This window comes from Amblyomma maculatum, chromosome 9 (assembly GCF_055883805.1).
Source record: "Amblyomma maculatum isolate TAMU_Amacu chromosome 9, ASM5588380v1, whole genome shotgun sequence".
NCBI lineage: Eukaryota > Metazoa > Arthropoda > Arachnida > Ixodida > Ixodidae > Amblyomma > Amblyomma maculatum.
In genome coordinates this window covers 21,874,818-21,894,165 of record NC_139352.1, presented here as the reverse complement: position 1 = coordinate 21,894,165, position 19,348 = coordinate 21,874,818, and the positions used below count along the sequence as shown (strand labels likewise).

Genomic DNA, 19,348 nt, shown 5'->3' with positions numbered 1-19,348 from the left:
GACAACCAAGCTGCAGATGGGAATGGCACGCGTGAAAAGTGAACGTTGAGAGTTGGCATTAACGCTCTTTAACTTGGGATACCCTACAAACGTGCAGTCCTTTCCAAAAGTTCCCGGATTTCGTGGAACCTGCAATGGTGCTTGCATAACAGCTCCGGCGCTTCAAATCTCTGAAGGGTGAGGGCATAGTTGTCTTCCTCACCCTGCTAGTGGTTTGAACTGCTAGGGACTTCAGCATAGGCTTCCGCTGCGCAGCCTCTCAGTGAATCTGCTGTTCCGGGAACTTCTGAAAAAGAAGGGTACACCCACTTGTATAACGCTATAAGCATTGGCGACCTCTGCCCACCTATAATGCCTGACATAGGTGTGTGTTTCTTGCTCTTGGGTCCTAGGTTGAGCATGTGCGTACAGTCCCCCACGCTCGATTACCACTCACCTCCGAGCAGCGACAGCTTTTGTTGGAAGGCAGACCGATCTCAAGGCAAAAGGTACAGCAACCCAGTTTCTGCACTCTCTGGTTCTATCTCTACCATTGTGCTTCGATGTGCACTCGCCTATAACGCATTTCTGCTTACGCCGAACTTTTCTCAAATGCCTCTGACTGTAAGAAACGTAAAAGCAGCTTTCCGTGACAGGTGCCGTTCTGCGGATGTTTAGGACATGAACTGGACGTTCGCAGGACGTCCATCGTAGTTTCAATGTCTATTAGGTGTCAACACCAACGTGATTCAGGCAGTGCCAAAAGCTAATCTTCATGCGACCTTGAACGAGATGAAGGCCAATATTTAAGCTTTGCTGATTTACTCGAGAAATACAAAATAGAAGCGTACAGCCAATCTGAAGCGAAACCACGAAGTGTCCAAACTTTGGTCATTTCAAGAAAAACTGTAGCTTTAAAACGCCGGAGTGGTGCATGCGTTCGTGTCAGAAATGTGGAAGGATATAGATTTATTCAAGTGTAAAGCTGCGTTTCTCCGCAGTACTTGCAGAACCCCGCTTGAATGCACCCTTATTTCTCCTATCCGACTGTATGAAGCTGCTTCTAATTGCTACGTGTACCACGCTTGTGAATGTGAAGAGTGTATTAACGTCCTAATAGCGCATGACCCTCTGCTGCAAGTCCCGACTAACCAAATTCTTTCTTTCTCTCCTTTTCTACCCTAACCATTCCATCCCGTCTATGCTTCCGCATCGTTTCCTCCCTCCCCAACTGATCCCTATGCTTTCTGCTGCTGCCGCCTCTTTCGCTCCCGAATGCGAACCCCAGCTGTCCCATCCCGGGCTGCGATGGCTCAGGACATGTGACTGGAAAATTCCAATCTCACCGAAGGTACCGTTTCGCTCAAGTTGTTTTCACTTTCTGTCGTACTATAACGCATTTCCTTTTGTAGAACTTTCATCAAGGGATTCACTGATCAGGCGGGCACTGCAAAAAAGCTGCTACTGTCCGGAAGAATAAGGCAGAGCTAATTTTTATTTCATGCTGTGAGCTAGCTTCCAAACTTCTTTTGAAAGCCCGCGAATTGCCTATAGACAGCTAGAGAAGTGATTCTGCCATAATTGGAATGTTTTGAGGACCTAGTTGGCCTGCGTATGCTACACCCAAAGGCTTTCCCAGGAATTGAAATTAAGGGAAGTGTGTAAATTTCTTCAGAATGGCGGGTGAAGGTGTTGAAGGTAAAAGTTGAGGAAAACTGGAAGTTATCAGATTGAAAGGAAAATTTGTTACGAATTTGGATATACGTTCAGCAAAACAATGAGGGTGTTGGGACATTAAACCATATCATACAGTAGTTCATATTGTTAAGTGTTAAAGTTAGGTGCTTAGTTGCGCTTAAATATTTCTAGACTACAGTTGATATGAACATATCAGTTTTTTATAACTTGTAAAAGGGCATTAGCTTCGTCCATATAGCTCAACAAATTTTGCCTACGTTGCGCGCGTTTCAAAATCCGCGCTTATGTCGTGCGCGTACGGTAACCAATGCTGGTAGCACCCACGAGTTTACGTGACTTCCTGCACACGTGTCACGTGATCATTTTTATCCCATCTGTGCTCACGCAGCAAGCATTTGCGAGCACCGCAGCACGGACGGTACAAAAAGGACATGCGGTTTTTGAAAGGCGCACAAGGTAGCCAGGATATGATGAGTCATGACGACGAGCCTAATCGCATTTTCTGAATTCTAAAACTAATACAGCTGTTACATATAAGCCGAACTATAAAGGTTAAAAACTAAGCCATTATAAAATTTTAGCCAGGTCAATAAACAGTTACAAAACTATCAGAAAACAAACTTAGCCGCATTAGCAAATAAAATGATTCACCTGCTTTCTGCTACCCCGAGCGCTGGCAGTAGAACCTTCAGTTTTGTATATCAGAAGAGCAATATTTAATCATTAGTAGCGACCGCGGCCCAGGCTTCCCATAAACACACTGAGCGAAATAATGGGCCGCCTCGATTAACTAAAAAAAAAATGCTTTGAGAGCGACTACGAAACGGCGCGGATCCCAACAATTCGTTCCCTTCGTTTTCTATGGCTTTCATCAGGAAACCTCAAAAGAGAAGAAATGTTTCAAGTATTCCATTTCCGCAATATGCTCTCATAGCGGCGACACCCTGTTTAGAAGGGAAGCTAATCTAGGTTCTTATATCAGTTCATTTAAACAAATGTACAAAAGTATTACAGGCTAGGCACGGGCGACCAATATTCATTCTTAGCAAAAAAAAAATCAAGAGCGGAGTAAAGAAAACATTCGCTCCCAGGGAGCGCATCGACGGGCCGCTCTTTAGCTCACCTACGTACTGAAACAACACTGTTTTTTTTTTTTTTTAACGCCAAGTAATAACGTCCAGAGGCCAACTTAAACGAAAAGTTCCTGGAAAAGTTTCACGACCTGACGGCACGTCACCACAGCGCGTGGTCGAGGCCGAAACTGAAACCAAACCCTTCGTGCTCTCGTGAAACGGGTTCGTTGCATTTGCAATCGCGGGACGAACATGGCGCTGTCGTCGTGCTTTCGGTGAGCGAAAGTACAGTGCTCTAGAATATGGGTAGTGGGTTCAGGAGCCGGCGCGCTCCATGCCTCTATGCGATGTGGCGAATGTCGACAAGCCCCGATGTAAGCGGTGGCGCTGTTGTAGCGTGGGCTGTAAGACTCCGAGCGCCTGCGCTACCCTTGGCGCTACTCTTGGCGCTACCCGCACGCTGCTAGCAGTCCCGCCAAGCTGCCTGCAACTTTTTCTTGCTTCCTTGCGGTGCTTTTGTACTCTTTCTGAGTTTGCGGCGTTAAGAACCGTCCGCACTGTACCGTCCGCGTCAACGGCATTGTATCGCTCCCGGTTGCAAAACGGGATACCATGCAGTGGACGAAAGGCGAGCAGCCGTCGCTCTTTGCGGCGCCAAAGGATGAGAACCGCCGATAGAAGCAATGGCAACGCAACCTTCATCGAAAAGATAAGGTTTTGGACGAAACCTGCTCTGTTTGAGAGCTACATTTCAAGCCATCATGCATTGATCACAGCAAAGAAGTCCACATCCCACATGGAAAGCCGGAACTTTTACCCGATGCGGTGCCAACTTTGCTTCCGAACACGCCGAGCTCTGTCAAAAAAAAAAAAAAAAAAAAAAAAAAGAAAAAAAAACGCTACAGTGACCTCCTAAAAAAAGAAAAAGAACAAGTACTTATCCCAAATAAGCGAAAAAGACCACCAGGTTATGATTCCGACCTTAACAAAAAATCGAGGCATGACGTTTTCTTTTTTCCTTTTTTTTTTTTTTGAGAAATTAAGAGTATGCTTTGCAGTGTGCAAGTTGGAGCACTGAAATAAGAGATAGCTTTATTTTATACAAGTCATTTTGTCTTATTTAACCTAATACCAAAAAGAAATAGAAACGACAATTGTTGAAAAAGCAGTCGGAAACCTAAGGAAAGGCGAAAATTAAAATCAATAACAAAATTAACCCGCCTAAACAAACAACAGACGGCCATACTAGAAATGCAGGCTGTAAAGTCGCACAGTACATAACGTAACAAAAAGCTATCAAGAGAGGAAAGTTCATATTTTTTTATAGTTTCCTTTCCTCTTTGTATTTTAGGTTTTTGACAGCTTTTGCTTCATATGTTTGACTGCTTTTGCGATTGTCTTTTGTTTTCTTTTCATTTTCTTTTTGGTTTTAAGTTTCGGACTGGCTTCAAATGTATGACTCTGCTGTTGCTACGATTGTTTGACACTGCTTTTGCTAAAAGATGGCCCTTTTTTCGTTTCTAATTTCTTTTATCAGAATCTGTTAGTTTATCTGCAGGGGATAAAGGTTTCCTCTCTGTTATCCTGATGTTGCTGCTGGTTTTCCACGTGTTGGGTTCGGAGCGATAATTTCGATGAGTTATGCTTGAGATGAATGTATATGCCACTTTTCCGATTAATAAATAGTTAGTAGTGTGCGCATATGGTGTTCCTTTCTTTTTAGTGTCCTTGTCGCGCCGCTGTTGTAGCACGTGTTTTAAAACACAGAGCCACGGTGCACAGAGCCTTGTTTATTTCTCCGATGATTCTATGCAGAGCGCGCAGCCACAGTGCGGCGCGCCGCATTTCATACAACCTATGCTCTGGTGGCGCCATCTGGTATCGTCGACACGAGCCGCCTCACCGGCGGCCGCTCTCCGAGCCCACTACTCATATTCTAGAGCACTGTAGCGAAAGGCGTCGTTTTGTTTACAGTCGCTTTCGGCTTGGTAGTATAATTAGTCTGCGCTGCGCTCATGAAAAAGACAGCTGCACTTCAACCATTGTAGAATGCTTTGCTTGTCTTGTGTGAGTTCCGTGCTGTATGTCACATTGATGAACCTCTAATATTTGAGAGAGAGAGAGAGAGACGAACCGTCGATCCGGCCGTTATTTTCCCTGCGCATCCGTTAGCCCGTACGTTTTCTTTCGCCTTTGTTGTGACCGTTGTTACCAACAACTTCTTTTCACTAAAGTCAGTTACGTCCGGTTTACTGTGGTAATCCGGGAGCGTAGCTGCGCAGCTCTTTGCAGTCAAGTTGCGAAACGGTTTAAATTCCCTAGTACCTCACTGTGCGAGTTGATGTTGCTTGCTGATAAGCGTTTATTAGAACGCCTACTTTGATATCGTCTGTTAATGCGTGGGAGCAAGTAGAAGGAGAGCAACAAGTGGTAGAGCGCCGTCATTCATCTTCAGGGAAAACGTGTTTTGCACCCTGCGCGTTTTTTTCTTTTTTTTTTTTTTTTCACATTTTCTCCACTGTCGTCTTGGCGTTTCTCAAATCGAATGTTTATCGTGAGGTGTATATTATACTGTAGCACTTCTGTAACGCTTTTATGCCCATAATTCAGGCGCATTATCTTTTTTCTTGAAAGCTTGACGATCCTCATTCCCTTTGCATCTTTTCGAAATCATTTTCATACTTTGATAGCCGCAGTTGCTTAGGTTTCACCTTATCATGTTCTACCATATCTCATTTACTAGTGCAACAAAGACAGTGTGGTAACAATTACAGCCATTGATAGCCGCGTACATATAAACTGTGCATCTTTGGCTGCATCGAAGTGGTGACAGCCTCTGCAAGCAGAAAGCAAAAGCTAACACCAGTGTCATGTTTAAAAGTAGCCACTTTAAATTGAGGTGTTTGGATTCACTTCACATTTGCGGGGTCCATTTCAGAGGGACGATTTAGGTGTTGGTTGGTAAACTTGGCCAGAAGTATTTTCATTTCGTAATGCATATGCCTTTTGACTCATTACACAGCGCTTCAGGATGTCCGCTGGCGAACCGGAGCAAGTTGAGGCATGAAGTTGTTGGTGTCGATGGAAGGCCTATCAAGACAGAAGGTGCTAGGTAAGCATGATAGCACATATGATTTGTTTTCAACACATCTGCAGACGCAAAAACAGCACTGAATTTAAAGGAAAATCCTAGTTCATGAAGATTTCCTGCCACATCGCCTTGAGCAAATAATGTTTATGAAATGAGTTCAACCGTTCCTTGGGATCACACGTGTAATAGTAACCACACATTTGGTTTTCCATGTGCATAAAGCTACTGTGTGCAGCATACCCCTCCAAGCATAGTGTCTGCATAGGATTTGTCCATGGCCGAGCACAGAGGATCTTTTGATGTTCATTTACCCTGGAATGCACCCCATTTCGTGTGAAATTTTCACTTGTAGCGGTTTGTACCACGTAACTGGAATTTTATCTTTCCTAAAAGAGCCTTGGCATCCTTCAGTCACATTAATTGTAACTCAGGCTGTTGGCCATATTTTATTTGGAACCCTTCTTTTAGACTAACAACCATAATAATATTGTTATGAGGTGGCATGTTATGAGGTGGCAAGCACTGCGCACAGAAAAAGAGGACATGACTGATTGCGAGAAGATTAGTTTAATGAATGTCGGCGGGCCTAGCACAAGCGCTCCTGCCCACGCCACTGCCTGCTTCTTACTTCTCGTATGTAATAGTATCGTTTAATGTTTGATGCATTATTAGTCCAGTTGCTGATGTCCTACTGACCCATTGTTACTACGTGCTGCTATACTGCTACAGCTATCTTCGTCTTCATTACTTTTCAGAGTAAGCTGACTGGGCAATATCTGCATAGTGCAATGTTTGATCATGCATGTGCATGCATGTGTGAAGCCTTGCCTAACCATGTGTACACGTAATGTGAACGGTGCAGCTGTCCGACCCCCGGGTGCGACGGGAGCGGGCATGCCAACGGAAGCTTCCTGACCCACCGCAGCCTGTCGGGCTGCCCCCGGGCCACGCAGGCCATGAAGAAGGCCAAGATGGCTGCTGACGACCCCAAGCCTCAGCCAGGTACTTCATTGCTGAACATGGACACATTCCTGCGACTCGATTGCACCACTCTGGTAGTCACTGCATCTCCCACTAAAACTGTGGGCTCACATTTGGTATGGCAACAAGCCAACCTCTGCTATGAACTCTGTGACATCAGATATCTCTAATCAGCCATACTGTTCTTTTGGCAGCCACAAATAGGTTAACGTTTCTTTGTGCTTGGGAATTCCTTCTTTTTTTTTTTATTGTCCAGTAAGCAAGTACGGCTCTCGGTTGTGGTCTGAGTGAAGCCACTGTGATTTCTCATCCGTGAAATTTCAAATGCAAATGAGACAGCGCTGTCTCCTGGAGGAATGCGGCATCCCGTAACAAAGTTGCTGCTTGTCAAATAGAATGGGAATCAGTTAGGTTTAGTCATCAGGGGAACTTTACTCTCTGGTTTTTACTTTCCAACTATGTGGGGAAGTGCTTTCGGTAAACTTCGCACAGTGCTTCAAGCACAGATCTTGAAAGGTCTGTGGTGACTATCTGCTGCTTTTTTGCTGATCAAAATGTTACTGTCAGGAGACTGAGGAAGCTAAGCGCTGTGGTAGCTTGACTGGTTTAAGCTATGGACTTCTTAGCACTATGGAAGCTTGTACAAGTGCTGGTTTAAGCTATGGACTGCTTGATATACTGCTGATTTTATTGTTTCAAACCATTCAGCTACTATCTGGTTCAGTTGATGCTTTGCTTCCAGAGTTGCATTTTAACATTTGTTCTACTGTTGCCTTTCCATCACTAATATTGGATATCGCATGTTTATTGTGTGGTTGTCTTTACTGGACAGAACCACCACATATCTTCTCAAAAAATGACAAGTGAATCCTGCGCAACATTCCTACAACACCCTCATTTTCTTCATTTGGAACTTTCTTTTGTGTGCAGTAACATAGTGACAATAACAGATAATGAAAATGTGAGTAGTTATACAGGGCCCGTCCAAAGCAAGTATAGCTGCAAAATCGATTGATATAAGGGGGGGGGGGGGGCTGTAGCTGCACTATTAATTAGTCTTTTCAAAAAATGTTTTAGGTAGAAAATAATTTAGCATGTCATGCAGGCATGGCAAAATCAGGGTGTAGGTAAGCCATATGTGAAAGTGCTGGAAGATATCTATAATGGCTGCACAGCAACCATAGTTTTGCATGAAGAAGTCACTACAATTTCAGTTAAGAAAGGTGTTAAGCAAGGAGACATGATCTCCCCAGTACTATTCACAGCTTGCTTAGAGGAAGTATTCAGAGACTTGGAATGGGAGCAGTTAGGGATAAGGGCATATGGAGAATACCCAAGTAATCTGTGATTTGCTGATGGCATTGTCTTGCTAAGTAACTCATGCGATGAACTGCAATGAATGATTGATGGTCTAGGTAGAAAGAGCAGAAAGGTAGGCCTAGAGATTAATGTGTAGAACACTAAAATAATGTTCAACAGCCGTAGTAAAGAACAGCAGTTTACAATAGGCAGCGAAGCATTGGAAGTGGTAGGCAAATATGTCTACTTAGGGCAGATAGAAACCGCATATCCTGACCACGAAAGGGAAACAACTAGGACAATAAGATTGGGATGAAGTGCATTTGTTAAGCACTCGCAGATTTTGACTAGCAGGTTACTTGTATCGCTCAAGAGGAAATCATATAACTCTCTCTCTCTCATCAGACTGGAGATTAATGTGTAGAACACTAAAATAATGTTCAACAGCCGTGGTAAAGAACAGCAGTTTACAATAGGCAGCGAAGCATTGGAAGTGGTAGGCAAATATGTCTACTTAGGGCAGATAGAAACCGCATATCCAGACCACGAAAGGGAAACAACTAGGACAATAAGATTGGGATGAAGTGCATTTGTTAAGCACTCGCAGATTTTGACTAGCAGGTTACCTGTATCGCTCAAGAGGAAATCATATAACTCTCTCTCTCTCATCAGCCTGACTATATCCACTGCAGGGCGAAGGCCTCTCCCATATTTCTCTCCAGTTAACCCGATTCTCTCCAATTAACCCGGTTCCATCATATAACACTTGCATCTTACTCGCCTATGGGGCTGATACGAGAGGGCTAATGAAATCAGTTCTACTTAAGTTGAGGACAACGCTGAGAGCTATGGAATGGAAATTGGTAGATGTAACATTGAGAGATAAGAAGAATGCAGAGTGAATCAGAGAAATAACTCAAGTTACTGACATTCTAGTTGAAGTCAAGAAGAAATGTGCATGGGCAGGAAAGGCAGTGCAATGAGAAGATAACCGATGGTCGCCAAGGGTGATAGTTGGATACCAGGGGTAGGGAAGCACAGCAGGGGGCGGCAGAAAGTTAGGTGGCCGGATGAGGTTAAGAAGTTCTCAGGGGTCAAGTGGATGCAGTTACCACAGGACCAGGCTAATTGGAGTAAAATGGGAAGGGCCTTTCCTTTCAGTGGGTATTGTCGGTCAGATGATGATGATGACTTGTTGTTGGTTGTCACTTTGAGGTAACATCATACTTAGTCATATCATATGCCTGATGTGCATGCGCAGAGCCGGGACCATTAGTGGCTGGTATGCCAGGCATGCCTCCCGGCATGGATAACGACGCGGACATCCGAGCGCTGGAGGAGGAGATTCTGGAGCTGCAGGAGTACAACGCCAAGGTGGAGTCCGAGATGATTCGTCTACGCACGGACATCACCCAGATGGAGCAGCAGATACGCATGACCGAGAGGGTGAGAGGCTCCGCTGCTTATCCATTGTTCTCGACGAGGTCAAGGATCACTATTCTGCCGGAAGATAGGACAACACCGCGCCGACTTCAAATGACAATTTTCTTGCAGATTTGCACGTGACAAAAACAAAGACACAGGATAACAGTGCTATACCTGGGAACAAACAAAAATGGAAGGGCGAATAAAAGGATGCCGCCAGTGGGCAGTAAAAGAGTAGAAAATAACAATATGCAATGACATGAATACAAAATGCAGTAAAGGAGCCAGAAAGGATGTTAAAAGCAGAAAGGCGAAAACAACCAATGCCAAAAGGGCCAATAAGAGCTGCAGGATGAATTGAGGAATACTAAATATTAAAACTTTGAAATTAGGGTAGGACGACATAATTACATTAACTGCAGGTGGCTCAGATAGTACAATACCCCAGTCAAGTGTGCAAGTTAAAGTGCACTTGTTGAGAGTGCACTTTGCAGCTTAAAAGACACTTCAAGCTACGCAGTACTAACAGGAAAGCTAATTGCACTCACATTAGCACTCGTAGATACGAAACTGGCAACTGTAAAAACGTATTTTAAAAAAAAAAATTGCAACCTTCTAGCATAAAGTTCAGAATACTGCTTTTTAAAGTAGTAAAACATAAAAAATGCTTAAGATTTGACAACGGGCTATGGTTCAGAGATCACACTTCAACAAGCTCCATAACCAACAACGACCAGCACCTAACTGAAAATGGCGTTACCGCAGTGGCGCACCACGCTTAATTTAGAAGTTGCGTACGCAGTTGCATCATGTTTTTATTATGTGATATTTTGCCCGTCGCTATATTATAAAACAATTCCTCAAATAAAAATATGTACAAAACCCGTAAAATCAACTTGTATCCATAACTTATTACATAATACATTGTGTGACGCAGAAATTGCTGCCGGCGATGCTACGCACTCTGCCCTCAAAGTCTCTTTTGCAAACGCACTCTGACCTGAGTCCACACTTTGGCAAGTGCACTTATGTTATGCCATTTAACAGTGGTAGAGTGCATTTTTCGTAAGGGACACTCCCCGTAAATGCACTTTATTTTGCACACTTGACAGGGGTGTAATTCTCATCTTGTTAGAGCTGTAGAGGGTATGCCTACACAATCTTCTCCTAATTTTAGAAAAGAAAATAACCAGTTGAAGTCAGCTCTGTGTTGTCCTATCTTTCACTGTTCATTTCTTTTTTGTTTTTTTCTAAATATGAATTACCAACTAGCCCGTTCCACGATCCTTGCTAACACAAAATGCATCCCCTATAATGCACACGTTAACGCATTCCATTGTGCATGAGCACGCACTCAGTTCTCACATCATCGTCGCTGCAACACTGGATGCTCCCTACAAATGGACACGGCTGCATCTATATTAACGACATCTTGGTTCACTTTGGGTTATAGTGAAATATAAGGTAATATAATCTGGTTCAACATACTCTTGCTGTTTGTCTTAAAGCTGCTATCACCGTGGCTGTCACGAAAGGCTGGTCGCACGAGCCTTTCTGAACTGAGATTGATGGCCGCTAATCGATTCCACTGCTGTTTATTGTAGCTGTCATTTGTGCATTTTCTTTCATGAACTTGTGCAAAGATCATTTGAACCATCGCTCTCTTTAAGTAGCTCTACCCTGTGGTATACAGAATCAGTCTTCAGGCAGTTTTTGGATTAATGTAAATTATCTTTATTTCGACCCTTGTTAATTTGAAACTTCGAATATTTTGAACTAGGAGTGGGGTCCCGGCTGATGCACTTGCAAGTGTATGGCGTTGATCACTTGTTAATATGGACATCAATGGGCTCAGTCTGATTATTTCTGACAGGAGTTAATTGGTGGGGGAAGTGAGGGGAGGGGGGGGGGGGCACACGCCGCGAGTGATCACCAAATTAAGCCTCTCTTAACCTGGGTTGTGTCCGCACTGTAGCAGGTATGACGACAATCGGCAGTTTGCCATTTTCTAAATAACGCTCATTTAGTTTTACTTCAGGATGGTGTCACGTTGTTTTAGCGCATGCACACATATCTCTTTCGCGTGCACCACATTCTGCTTCCAGCTGGTCATGCGCTCAAAATCCAATGGGGCCCTTTTGTGCAGAGGCATCAATTCCACTGTGTAGCACTGCTAAAAGGGCAGGAAGCCTTTAACTATATTGAAGAAATCCTTCAACCTTCCCGACAGAGCTCGCAAATCAAAGCGCTTGCTGAAGCCGGGAAAATTATCACTAGGGTCTTCATCTCAAATGCACACTGCCAGCTGCCATTCATGTTCATCAGATAAAATTACTCTAATGGGAACTGCTTTCGGCAGTTTTTCGATCCCATTTGATAATTCTAACTTCAGATTGATGTCAACATTTTTTGTGCTCCACTAAAGGCCACATTAAATAGGACAAACTGTAGCTAGTAACAGAAAAATTTGCTTAATAGCATTTAACGCCTTCAGCCTGTTCTAAAGCACTCTAAGATAGCCCATAAATTGCTCCAAACATGCTCCGAAATCAGACTTTTGCGGCTCTCATGCCTGATCCAAAAAACTAGAGCCTGCTTCCCCCCTGACTAAGGCAATTGCTAGCACCACAGAGCACAAGCAACAGAAAGTTGCTCAAGTCGGTTGCCCATCCTCTTGCGCAAAAGTGGCTCCCTATTGTGGTTAGGTAGTGCCACGTGGCCGGTCATTTTTTGTAGCACTGGTTGACAGGTGGAGGCCAGTGTTTCTCTGCACTCTAAACTTTTGGCAAGGACTGTACCCCTAACCAAGAGAGAGTGACATTGGTGCCCACTCTATTAGGCAAGCTTCAGGCACCATCAGGAGCTGGGCTGTATTATAATTGAAATTTCATCAGGTTAGCTCAGTTTCCTGTTAGGCTGTTGTTGTTATCTTCAAACTATAGTTCCATATCACAAGAGGTTCAAGATCGGAGATTCTTGGCCTGCCTAGCCAAACCATGTGAAAACATGCTTAACGACTCGCGCATCGCAACTTCTATGTCTTCCAGCCCGATATGCCTGCTAGAAAAGAGTACACACCCTTTTGGGCAATGGCTGGTTATGTAGTGAACTCCCCTATAAATAGTTGCAGTGTGGTTACTATTCTAAACGTAAAAGAGAATCCAAGAACCACTCAAGAACCCAATTCAAGAAGCTCTGCTCCATGTGTAGCTGGTGTGTACTTACTGCTCTAACTTAAGTGGCGAGGATTGTCTTACAGGCGTAACTGCTTTTGCGCTCTAACACATTAAAATCGTCTGCTAGTTAGTCCCTGAAGAGAAATTTGGTCCAGAAGTGCACATGCATACGTTGTATGCTGGAAGCACAGCATGGTTGAGGTCCTTGATTTTCTGCAGTGTAAAATTCCCGATTCCTTGAATTGAACCCAAAGAATGGCAGTGTTCTGCAGGAAGCCGTTTACATTAGTAACCTTTCCATGTTTGTCACAACTCTTTCTTGCCAATGCGTGCTCCATCTCAATGCTCCAAGGTAATTGAGAAGCTGGCTTTTCCTTAGAGCTTACAGGACTGCTGCAAGCTTACTGTAGATGTTGCAAAGAGCAGCAAAAGAAGTCGGCCTCACCCTGTGTTGATCAAGATATGACGTGAGGTGCTTTCTGAAAGCACCGGTTTAAGGGAAAAAAAATATAATTATATTCTTCCTAGCAAGATCATAGTGCTTTAGACAGGTGTCAGTGTCTCATGACTCTTCCATTTAAGCATATTGCAGTGAAGGCCACAGCACTTGGCATGCTAGCTTGCTGGAGTGAAGGGTGATCTGGCATGTCACGGCACCAGCGGAACTTTTTTGCAAAATTTTATCTGTCTGTCTAGAGAATTCAGACAGCTGAATTTTAGTCAGATCCCTATCACTCCATCATTCCCTTTAGCATCCAGAAACACTGCATGATAAACAAAATGTCACTTCTGACATGCAATTCCACAAAAATCCACAACTTTTTTTGTGATCGCGAAACACGAGAGGCCTTAGCCATAGCACTTAAGTAACACAGCATTGTTGCACTGACGCAGGACAACCAAGCGCTGTCTCAGAGGGCCGGCAGCCTCAACGAGTACTACGACTCGCTGAAGCACAACTTCATCTCGCTGCTCGACCGCATCCCCCAGTTGGAGGAGAAACCCACGCCTGACAATTTCGACTGCTACCTGAGCCGCCTGCAGGCGCTCTGCGTCGACAGCACCACGCATCGGCCGCCCGGCGCCGGACCCAATGGCTCGTCGCCGCCCAGCGACAGCAACCGGGCCCTCTTCACATCCGTGCGTCAGGCACTGCACGACTTCACCTTGCCCCTGTGAGTGGTTCTCACTGAGAATGCCTGCTGCAGCTTACATGCAACTAGAGCTTCTACTTAATTTTCTGACGAGGTCACTGGGGCGTCGTCCTATGTTGGGTTTCCGAGACCAGCCCACCTGTATTGCAAGTAAACGTCTTTACTTACGCTGGTAAAGTTACACATTTGCATTATGTTGTTTGTACAGTTGTTTCAGTTTCTTCATGTTCCGGCACTTTCAAGTTACAATAAGAAAAGTGGCAACAAGAAAAACACAGAGTACAGTGCAGTCCACTTACAATGATATCGAGAAAACCGGATCGTTATAACCGGTTATTGTTATATCTGGACCGGCAAAAAAAAAGGAAAAACAAAAAAGCGCACACTTGCATATTTTCCTATGTAAGATTGCCTACTTACCAGCGAGGAGTGATGCTGGATCATCGTAAAGAGCACTAAACACTTTATTGCGTGGTACATAAATAGCCATAAAATAACTTGAGGATGCTTAAAAAAAGTTGGTAATTTGCACTCACTTGAGCAGCATCTGAAGCTTGACAATCACTGTGAGCATCGCTTCCAGTAGCTCATATGCTGGCGGCAGTCCTTTTGAGTGCATGAAACCGATCAGCGACTGGATGAACTGCAGAACATCTGCAACCTTGATTATCATTAAAATTGCAAAGTGCCAATTCCCGCATTTTTTCACGTGACTTCTAATAACTTGAAACCCTGCCAGAAATCCCAATGAATCAAGCTGTTTCATCTCAAGAGCTATTACTCTGTCGTTGTGGTCAGCGCCACATTCCACGGACACACAATCGGTGATGATGTTCTGGCCGCACCCTTTGCACGGCAACAGACAGTGATGGAGATGATAGTGCTCATTTCCTGACCGCAAGCAATGGCTCTTGCAGATTTCTTCAAGCTGGTCTGTTTTGACCGCTTATGTCAAGTTTTCACGTCATTTTCTTCTTAGCATTTTACTTTTTAACAAGACGAATTTGGGGTAACCATCGACGAGGTGACTATGAGAAAGCTATAATTGTATCCGATATAGTGCCAATAATCATGCATGGTTTATTTTTACATACAGGAATTTGAAAATGTGATAAATCCCAAAAATTTGATCAATATAAGCGATATATAGTTATATCTGGTCATTATAAGTGGATTCCAGTGTGCTCGGTGACAAAAATTTGAAACGCTGGTTCTCAGATACCATTCTTTCTGCAGCATTGTAGCCACAAAGCTGCATAACTTGCATCTCCTAAAGAAAATGGTTTGAAATATTACTTAACTGTGCTGTAAACATAGCGTTGTATGCATTTATTGTTCTGCACCAAGTTAACTACATTTCGATACAGCTCGAACGAGGCAGCAAATGCCCCTCAAATGTGGCTTCAGCAAGTGTTGTCGACAGAGTCTTGTGACTTCATAGGTAATCCCTTTGTGACCTGCTATCTTGCATATCAAGGTGTGGGAAATGAAAGGAGGTTCACCATCGCCTAACCAAAATAGCCAGGGCGTCATTAGAATTGGTTGATACCAGTGACTGAAAGAACTACTACTTCGTGTTTGAGTTGTACCTGACTACAGTCTTGTACTGGGGTTCTGTTAGCTGGTTCATCTACCAGTTATTTTCAGTTGAAACTAACCAGTTCTGTCCTTCTTCTGTGGATTCTAATTTGGTGTTCTTTCATCATTTCTCAATTTCATCAATGCAGACAGCAACCAAGCGGCTGGATCAGGTCATGAGGGCACCGGCCTGCCCTTCCACATCTCCCATTTTGCTCCGGGGTGCGCATGCCTAGCGCGGCGCCCCCTGGCGTGACCATCATCTTCTTGTTCTTCTTCGTTTTGCCAACAAACACAAAATGGAGCCAAACAGGGTCAATTGCATTCTACGTAGAAGAGGACGACAGCAAGGCTGCTCCCCAAATGAAGGACTGCTGGAAAGGGTTCCCCGAACACTGGGTCTTTCACAGCACTCCCCTTTCTCCCCCACTTTGGTGTTCTACGGCACACGCAAAAAACAAATGCCCGCCACCGGCACTGCCCGATGCAAGCGGGGGAAAAAACACGCACATGCTGGCATCTCGTGATGACGGGGACATTGTGGGAAAAAAACGGAAAGCATGCCGTGCTGGGAGCTGCCAAAGCGTTCCCACCACCAGCGCTACCCCTCTCTCAGTGGCATTGTCTCTTCTTCTGTTCTTCTTTACGTTGGCTTAGCCACAGTTGCTGTTGTCCTCGGCACACATCTCTGAGCATTTGCGCGTCGTTCGTTGCTGACGGGACTTGCATCTTTTCTCCACGTTGTATAGCTTTCTAGATGACGGTGTGATGTTAACACACTCGCATGGCGTTTGGTGCTGTTTCTTGTTTCTTTGTTTTCATTGTTTTTAATTCGCTCTCTACATTTCGAGTACCGCTGTCCTAGAGCAGAAGGTGTGGCACATTCGAAGTATTTCAGAGCTGTTGTTTCTTTTAACTCGCGACGCTATGGCATGCCATAACCATTACCATGTTGCTTGAGGTGCGAATTCGGCGTCTTCTTTGAAGATAACTCTTAGATTGAATGAAAGCGGGGAAAAGTGCGCGATGCTGATATGCGCGATGAATCCGCCAGATCCCAGCGGCAGTCCCCACATCTAGTGTTAATTTAACCAGCACATTCTCCTTTTGCTCCGACACTGTTTCTTTCCAATGTTGGCTGTAGTGATATCTGTCAGTTGAGCACTCTTTCCTCATTGCCTCCGCTTTTTTTTTCTTCAGGTGTACATAGAAACCTTTTTGTAAGATACGCATTCCAGTATTTAAGTGTCAGTCTTTCTCTTGCTTTTCTCTGTGCGAGTAGTAAGGCTAAATACAATTCATGCTTTCAAAGAAACCATGAATCGTTGAGTGCAAATCACGAATGTGTCTTTATTGGCAAGTTTAGCAGGTATGTTCTCGTTGCAAGTGTACTATTATGGTTAAAATATGTGACTAGAAATATTTGTTTGACTGCTTCCTCTCTTGGATTCCAATGTTACTCGTATTAAATGACTTGGAGCATGAGAATCATCAGCTTTTATGATTTTAATTTCCTTTGCAACTGAGCATCTAACACATAGCAATACATGTTCAGCTCCATCCACTAATTGTGTGTGAGGCTTTTCTTTTTTTTTTTTGCTACCACATTACAGATGACCACATTGTCATATGAAGGAAAAAAGGAAAGAAAGATCATGTCAAACAGCGCAGTTAAGTTTGCAAAACTTTCTTCCAAGCCCCAGCAATCTGAACAATGCACGTAGCCCGACAATATGATATACGTAGCATGGCAGAGCTCTGCCAATGCCAACACACAAGACACAACACGCACCTTCTACAGGCTACATGCTTCCTCAGACGCATACACGAAAAAAAAAAAAAACACGTGCTTCAGCTTCCAGTTTTAAAGACTATGTCTTGATGAGATTGTTACATGTGGTGCAAGTTTGCTCTTAGACGTATGGGATTGTTATGTACAGCATGTCAGAAGCAAGGGTTCCTGAGACTCTAGGTTTCATCTCTTTCTTGGTGTTGAATTTGGAAAAAAAATGGGGCAGACACAAAAATCTGCCCATTGTAATGCTGGCCGACGTGGTAAAGACATTCTGTACATACGTAATTTTTATGCACTCCCTGTTGTCGAGGCTCGCAAAGCAACTCTCGGCTGCAAAAGCAGAGAGAGAGGTCTACCCTTCCCACCCCCTGTCACTGTGGAGAAAAAGTGGTTTTACCCTCTCACCCGAATGATTTATTTTGAACCTAGAATACTTGGGTTGTCGCTGCTTTTTACCCTCGATTTCCCGAGTGCACCTTGTTTTTTTATTAAGGGCTAAAGTTCTGTTCCCTTGGTCCTATGGGAAGGAAAATAAAATTCATGGGCTGCAATATCAAAACGCTGAGGGCGGTTTGAATACAACAAACCCTGTCTTCCTAGATCATGCTGACCGTGTATGATTTACCTCTGGCTTTCGATGGAGTTGTGTAACAGCACAAACGACGCTATGTGGCCACCTCGCCAGACCCATGGAAACCAGAGTTGAATGTCAACTGCACGGCCCCGCTGCTTTGTGTTTCAAGCCCAGCCTCATCGCACATGCCACTGTGTAGCCGTTAAACTGAAGTGTCGTTAAGTTTTCGCATTTTGCAACACTGCCCGCGCGCGCGCGTTATGTCCCAATTTTTCCTTTCTCGTTTCTCATTGAAGCTGATAGCTTCGGCCTTCCTTGCCTGCACACACATTGTTCCCTGAATGTGTACATGACTGTGGCGCTTTCTTTTTGTAGATATGTATAACTTATTCAGCGCGCTGTCTTTCGCTCTCTATCTCACTGTCTATCCCCAACCCTTGACCCCAGCCCCATGTAAAACATGGTGCAGCTGGGGCACTGCCCCGACCTCCTGTCTCCCTCTCAAACACACTCTTTCCTCATTTTGTTCCTGTTTCCCGGCTGCGTTGTACCACAAGATGTGTGTACCGTGCCGGACAGCGACACCCAAACATTGTGTACCGAGTCTCAAGCCTGTCAGTAAAAACCCTATTATTGTGAAGCTGCACATTGGCCTTGTCATGTATGCTAGAACAGTGGTCTTGCTTTGACCGAATCTTTGACTGCAGAAGACTGTTTCATTATGAGCTGTCCGATAAATCCCAGAGCAGAGATGTATTCCTGAAAGGTCTGGGTTTTTTTTATCGCACCTGTAGATGTAAGATACGCAGTGTTCGACCGAAAGCAGCGGCCGCATTCCCATGGTTGCCCTCTCAGGGTCCGCGTGGCGGCAGACATGTGGTAACGTGTTTTGATAGCAAACTGTTACTGTGCACGCCCTGGTCTGTTTTTATCTGGCAACCGTGAACATTTTAGATCATATGAGATTTAAAACAGCAGCATGATGGCTGCAATTGTCATAAGACGAAACTTTGGACGGTTAAAACAGGTTTGCAATTTTGCTATAGTGAATCGCTTATTTAGTATTTTTCATTCTTTGGCAATCTTGCCAGTATCATTAGGGCTGAGCACTACCTGGGCATTTACCCTGCGTCATACGGCTCGTCTCGAACTCTTTGGCGCTGAAGATGATGCATTGGGATAGAATTCTTTGTGAGGGTATAAAGGGGGTGGTTCTATATGCATAATGCATTTGTAGGTCTCTTGGGGCCAAGAAAACAAGGATTTTGCGTAGCTTTCCTGTTTATTTGCTTTTCGCTTTGGGTGGACAGCCGCCCCACCCTTAATTCGCCTCTGAAAACGAGGTGCCCTTCAAAGAAGGCCCACCAGCAAGTTGCGTCGATCGGTCGCCACTTAACGTCCTCGCCTTCTAAAGAACGGGTCCGCGAGCCATGGCGTCGCTCGACGAGTGAAAAATCTAGTCAGACTGAAGAACACCTGTTTATTCCAAATAAACTAAAAAAAAAAAAAACACACTGCAAAGAAA

At 44.3% G+C, this 19,348-nt stretch overlaps 1 protein-coding gene across 3 annotated transcripts in view; it reads left to right on the top strand.

Moving 5' to 3' along the window:
- Positions 1–18,463, top strand: part of LOC146178574 (uncharacterized) — a 334,377-nt gene extending 315,914 nt beyond the window's left edge. Inside the window, exons 26-32 of one of the 3 annotated variants that reach the window (XM_084578385.1) lie at positions 393–488; positions 1,268–1,330; positions 5,773–5,862; positions 6,704–6,843; positions 9,383–9,567; positions 13,617–13,897; positions 15,604–18,463. In XM_084578385.1, the coding sequence (XP_084434511.1) occupies positions 393–488; positions 1,268–1,330; positions 5,773–5,862; positions 6,704–6,843; positions 9,383–9,567; positions 13,617–13,897; positions 15,604–15,634 (886 nt within the window). In that variant the 3' untranslated portion in view covers positions 15,635–18,463. The remainder of the gene's footprint in view (positions 1–392; positions 489–1,267; positions 1,331–5,772; positions 5,863–6,703; positions 6,844–9,382; positions 9,568–13,616; positions 13,898–15,603) is intronic. The other 2 variants (XM_084578386.1, XM_084578387.1) reach the window with 2 other exon arrangements.
- The last annotated feature ends 885 nt before the right edge of the window (positions 18,464–19,348 follow it).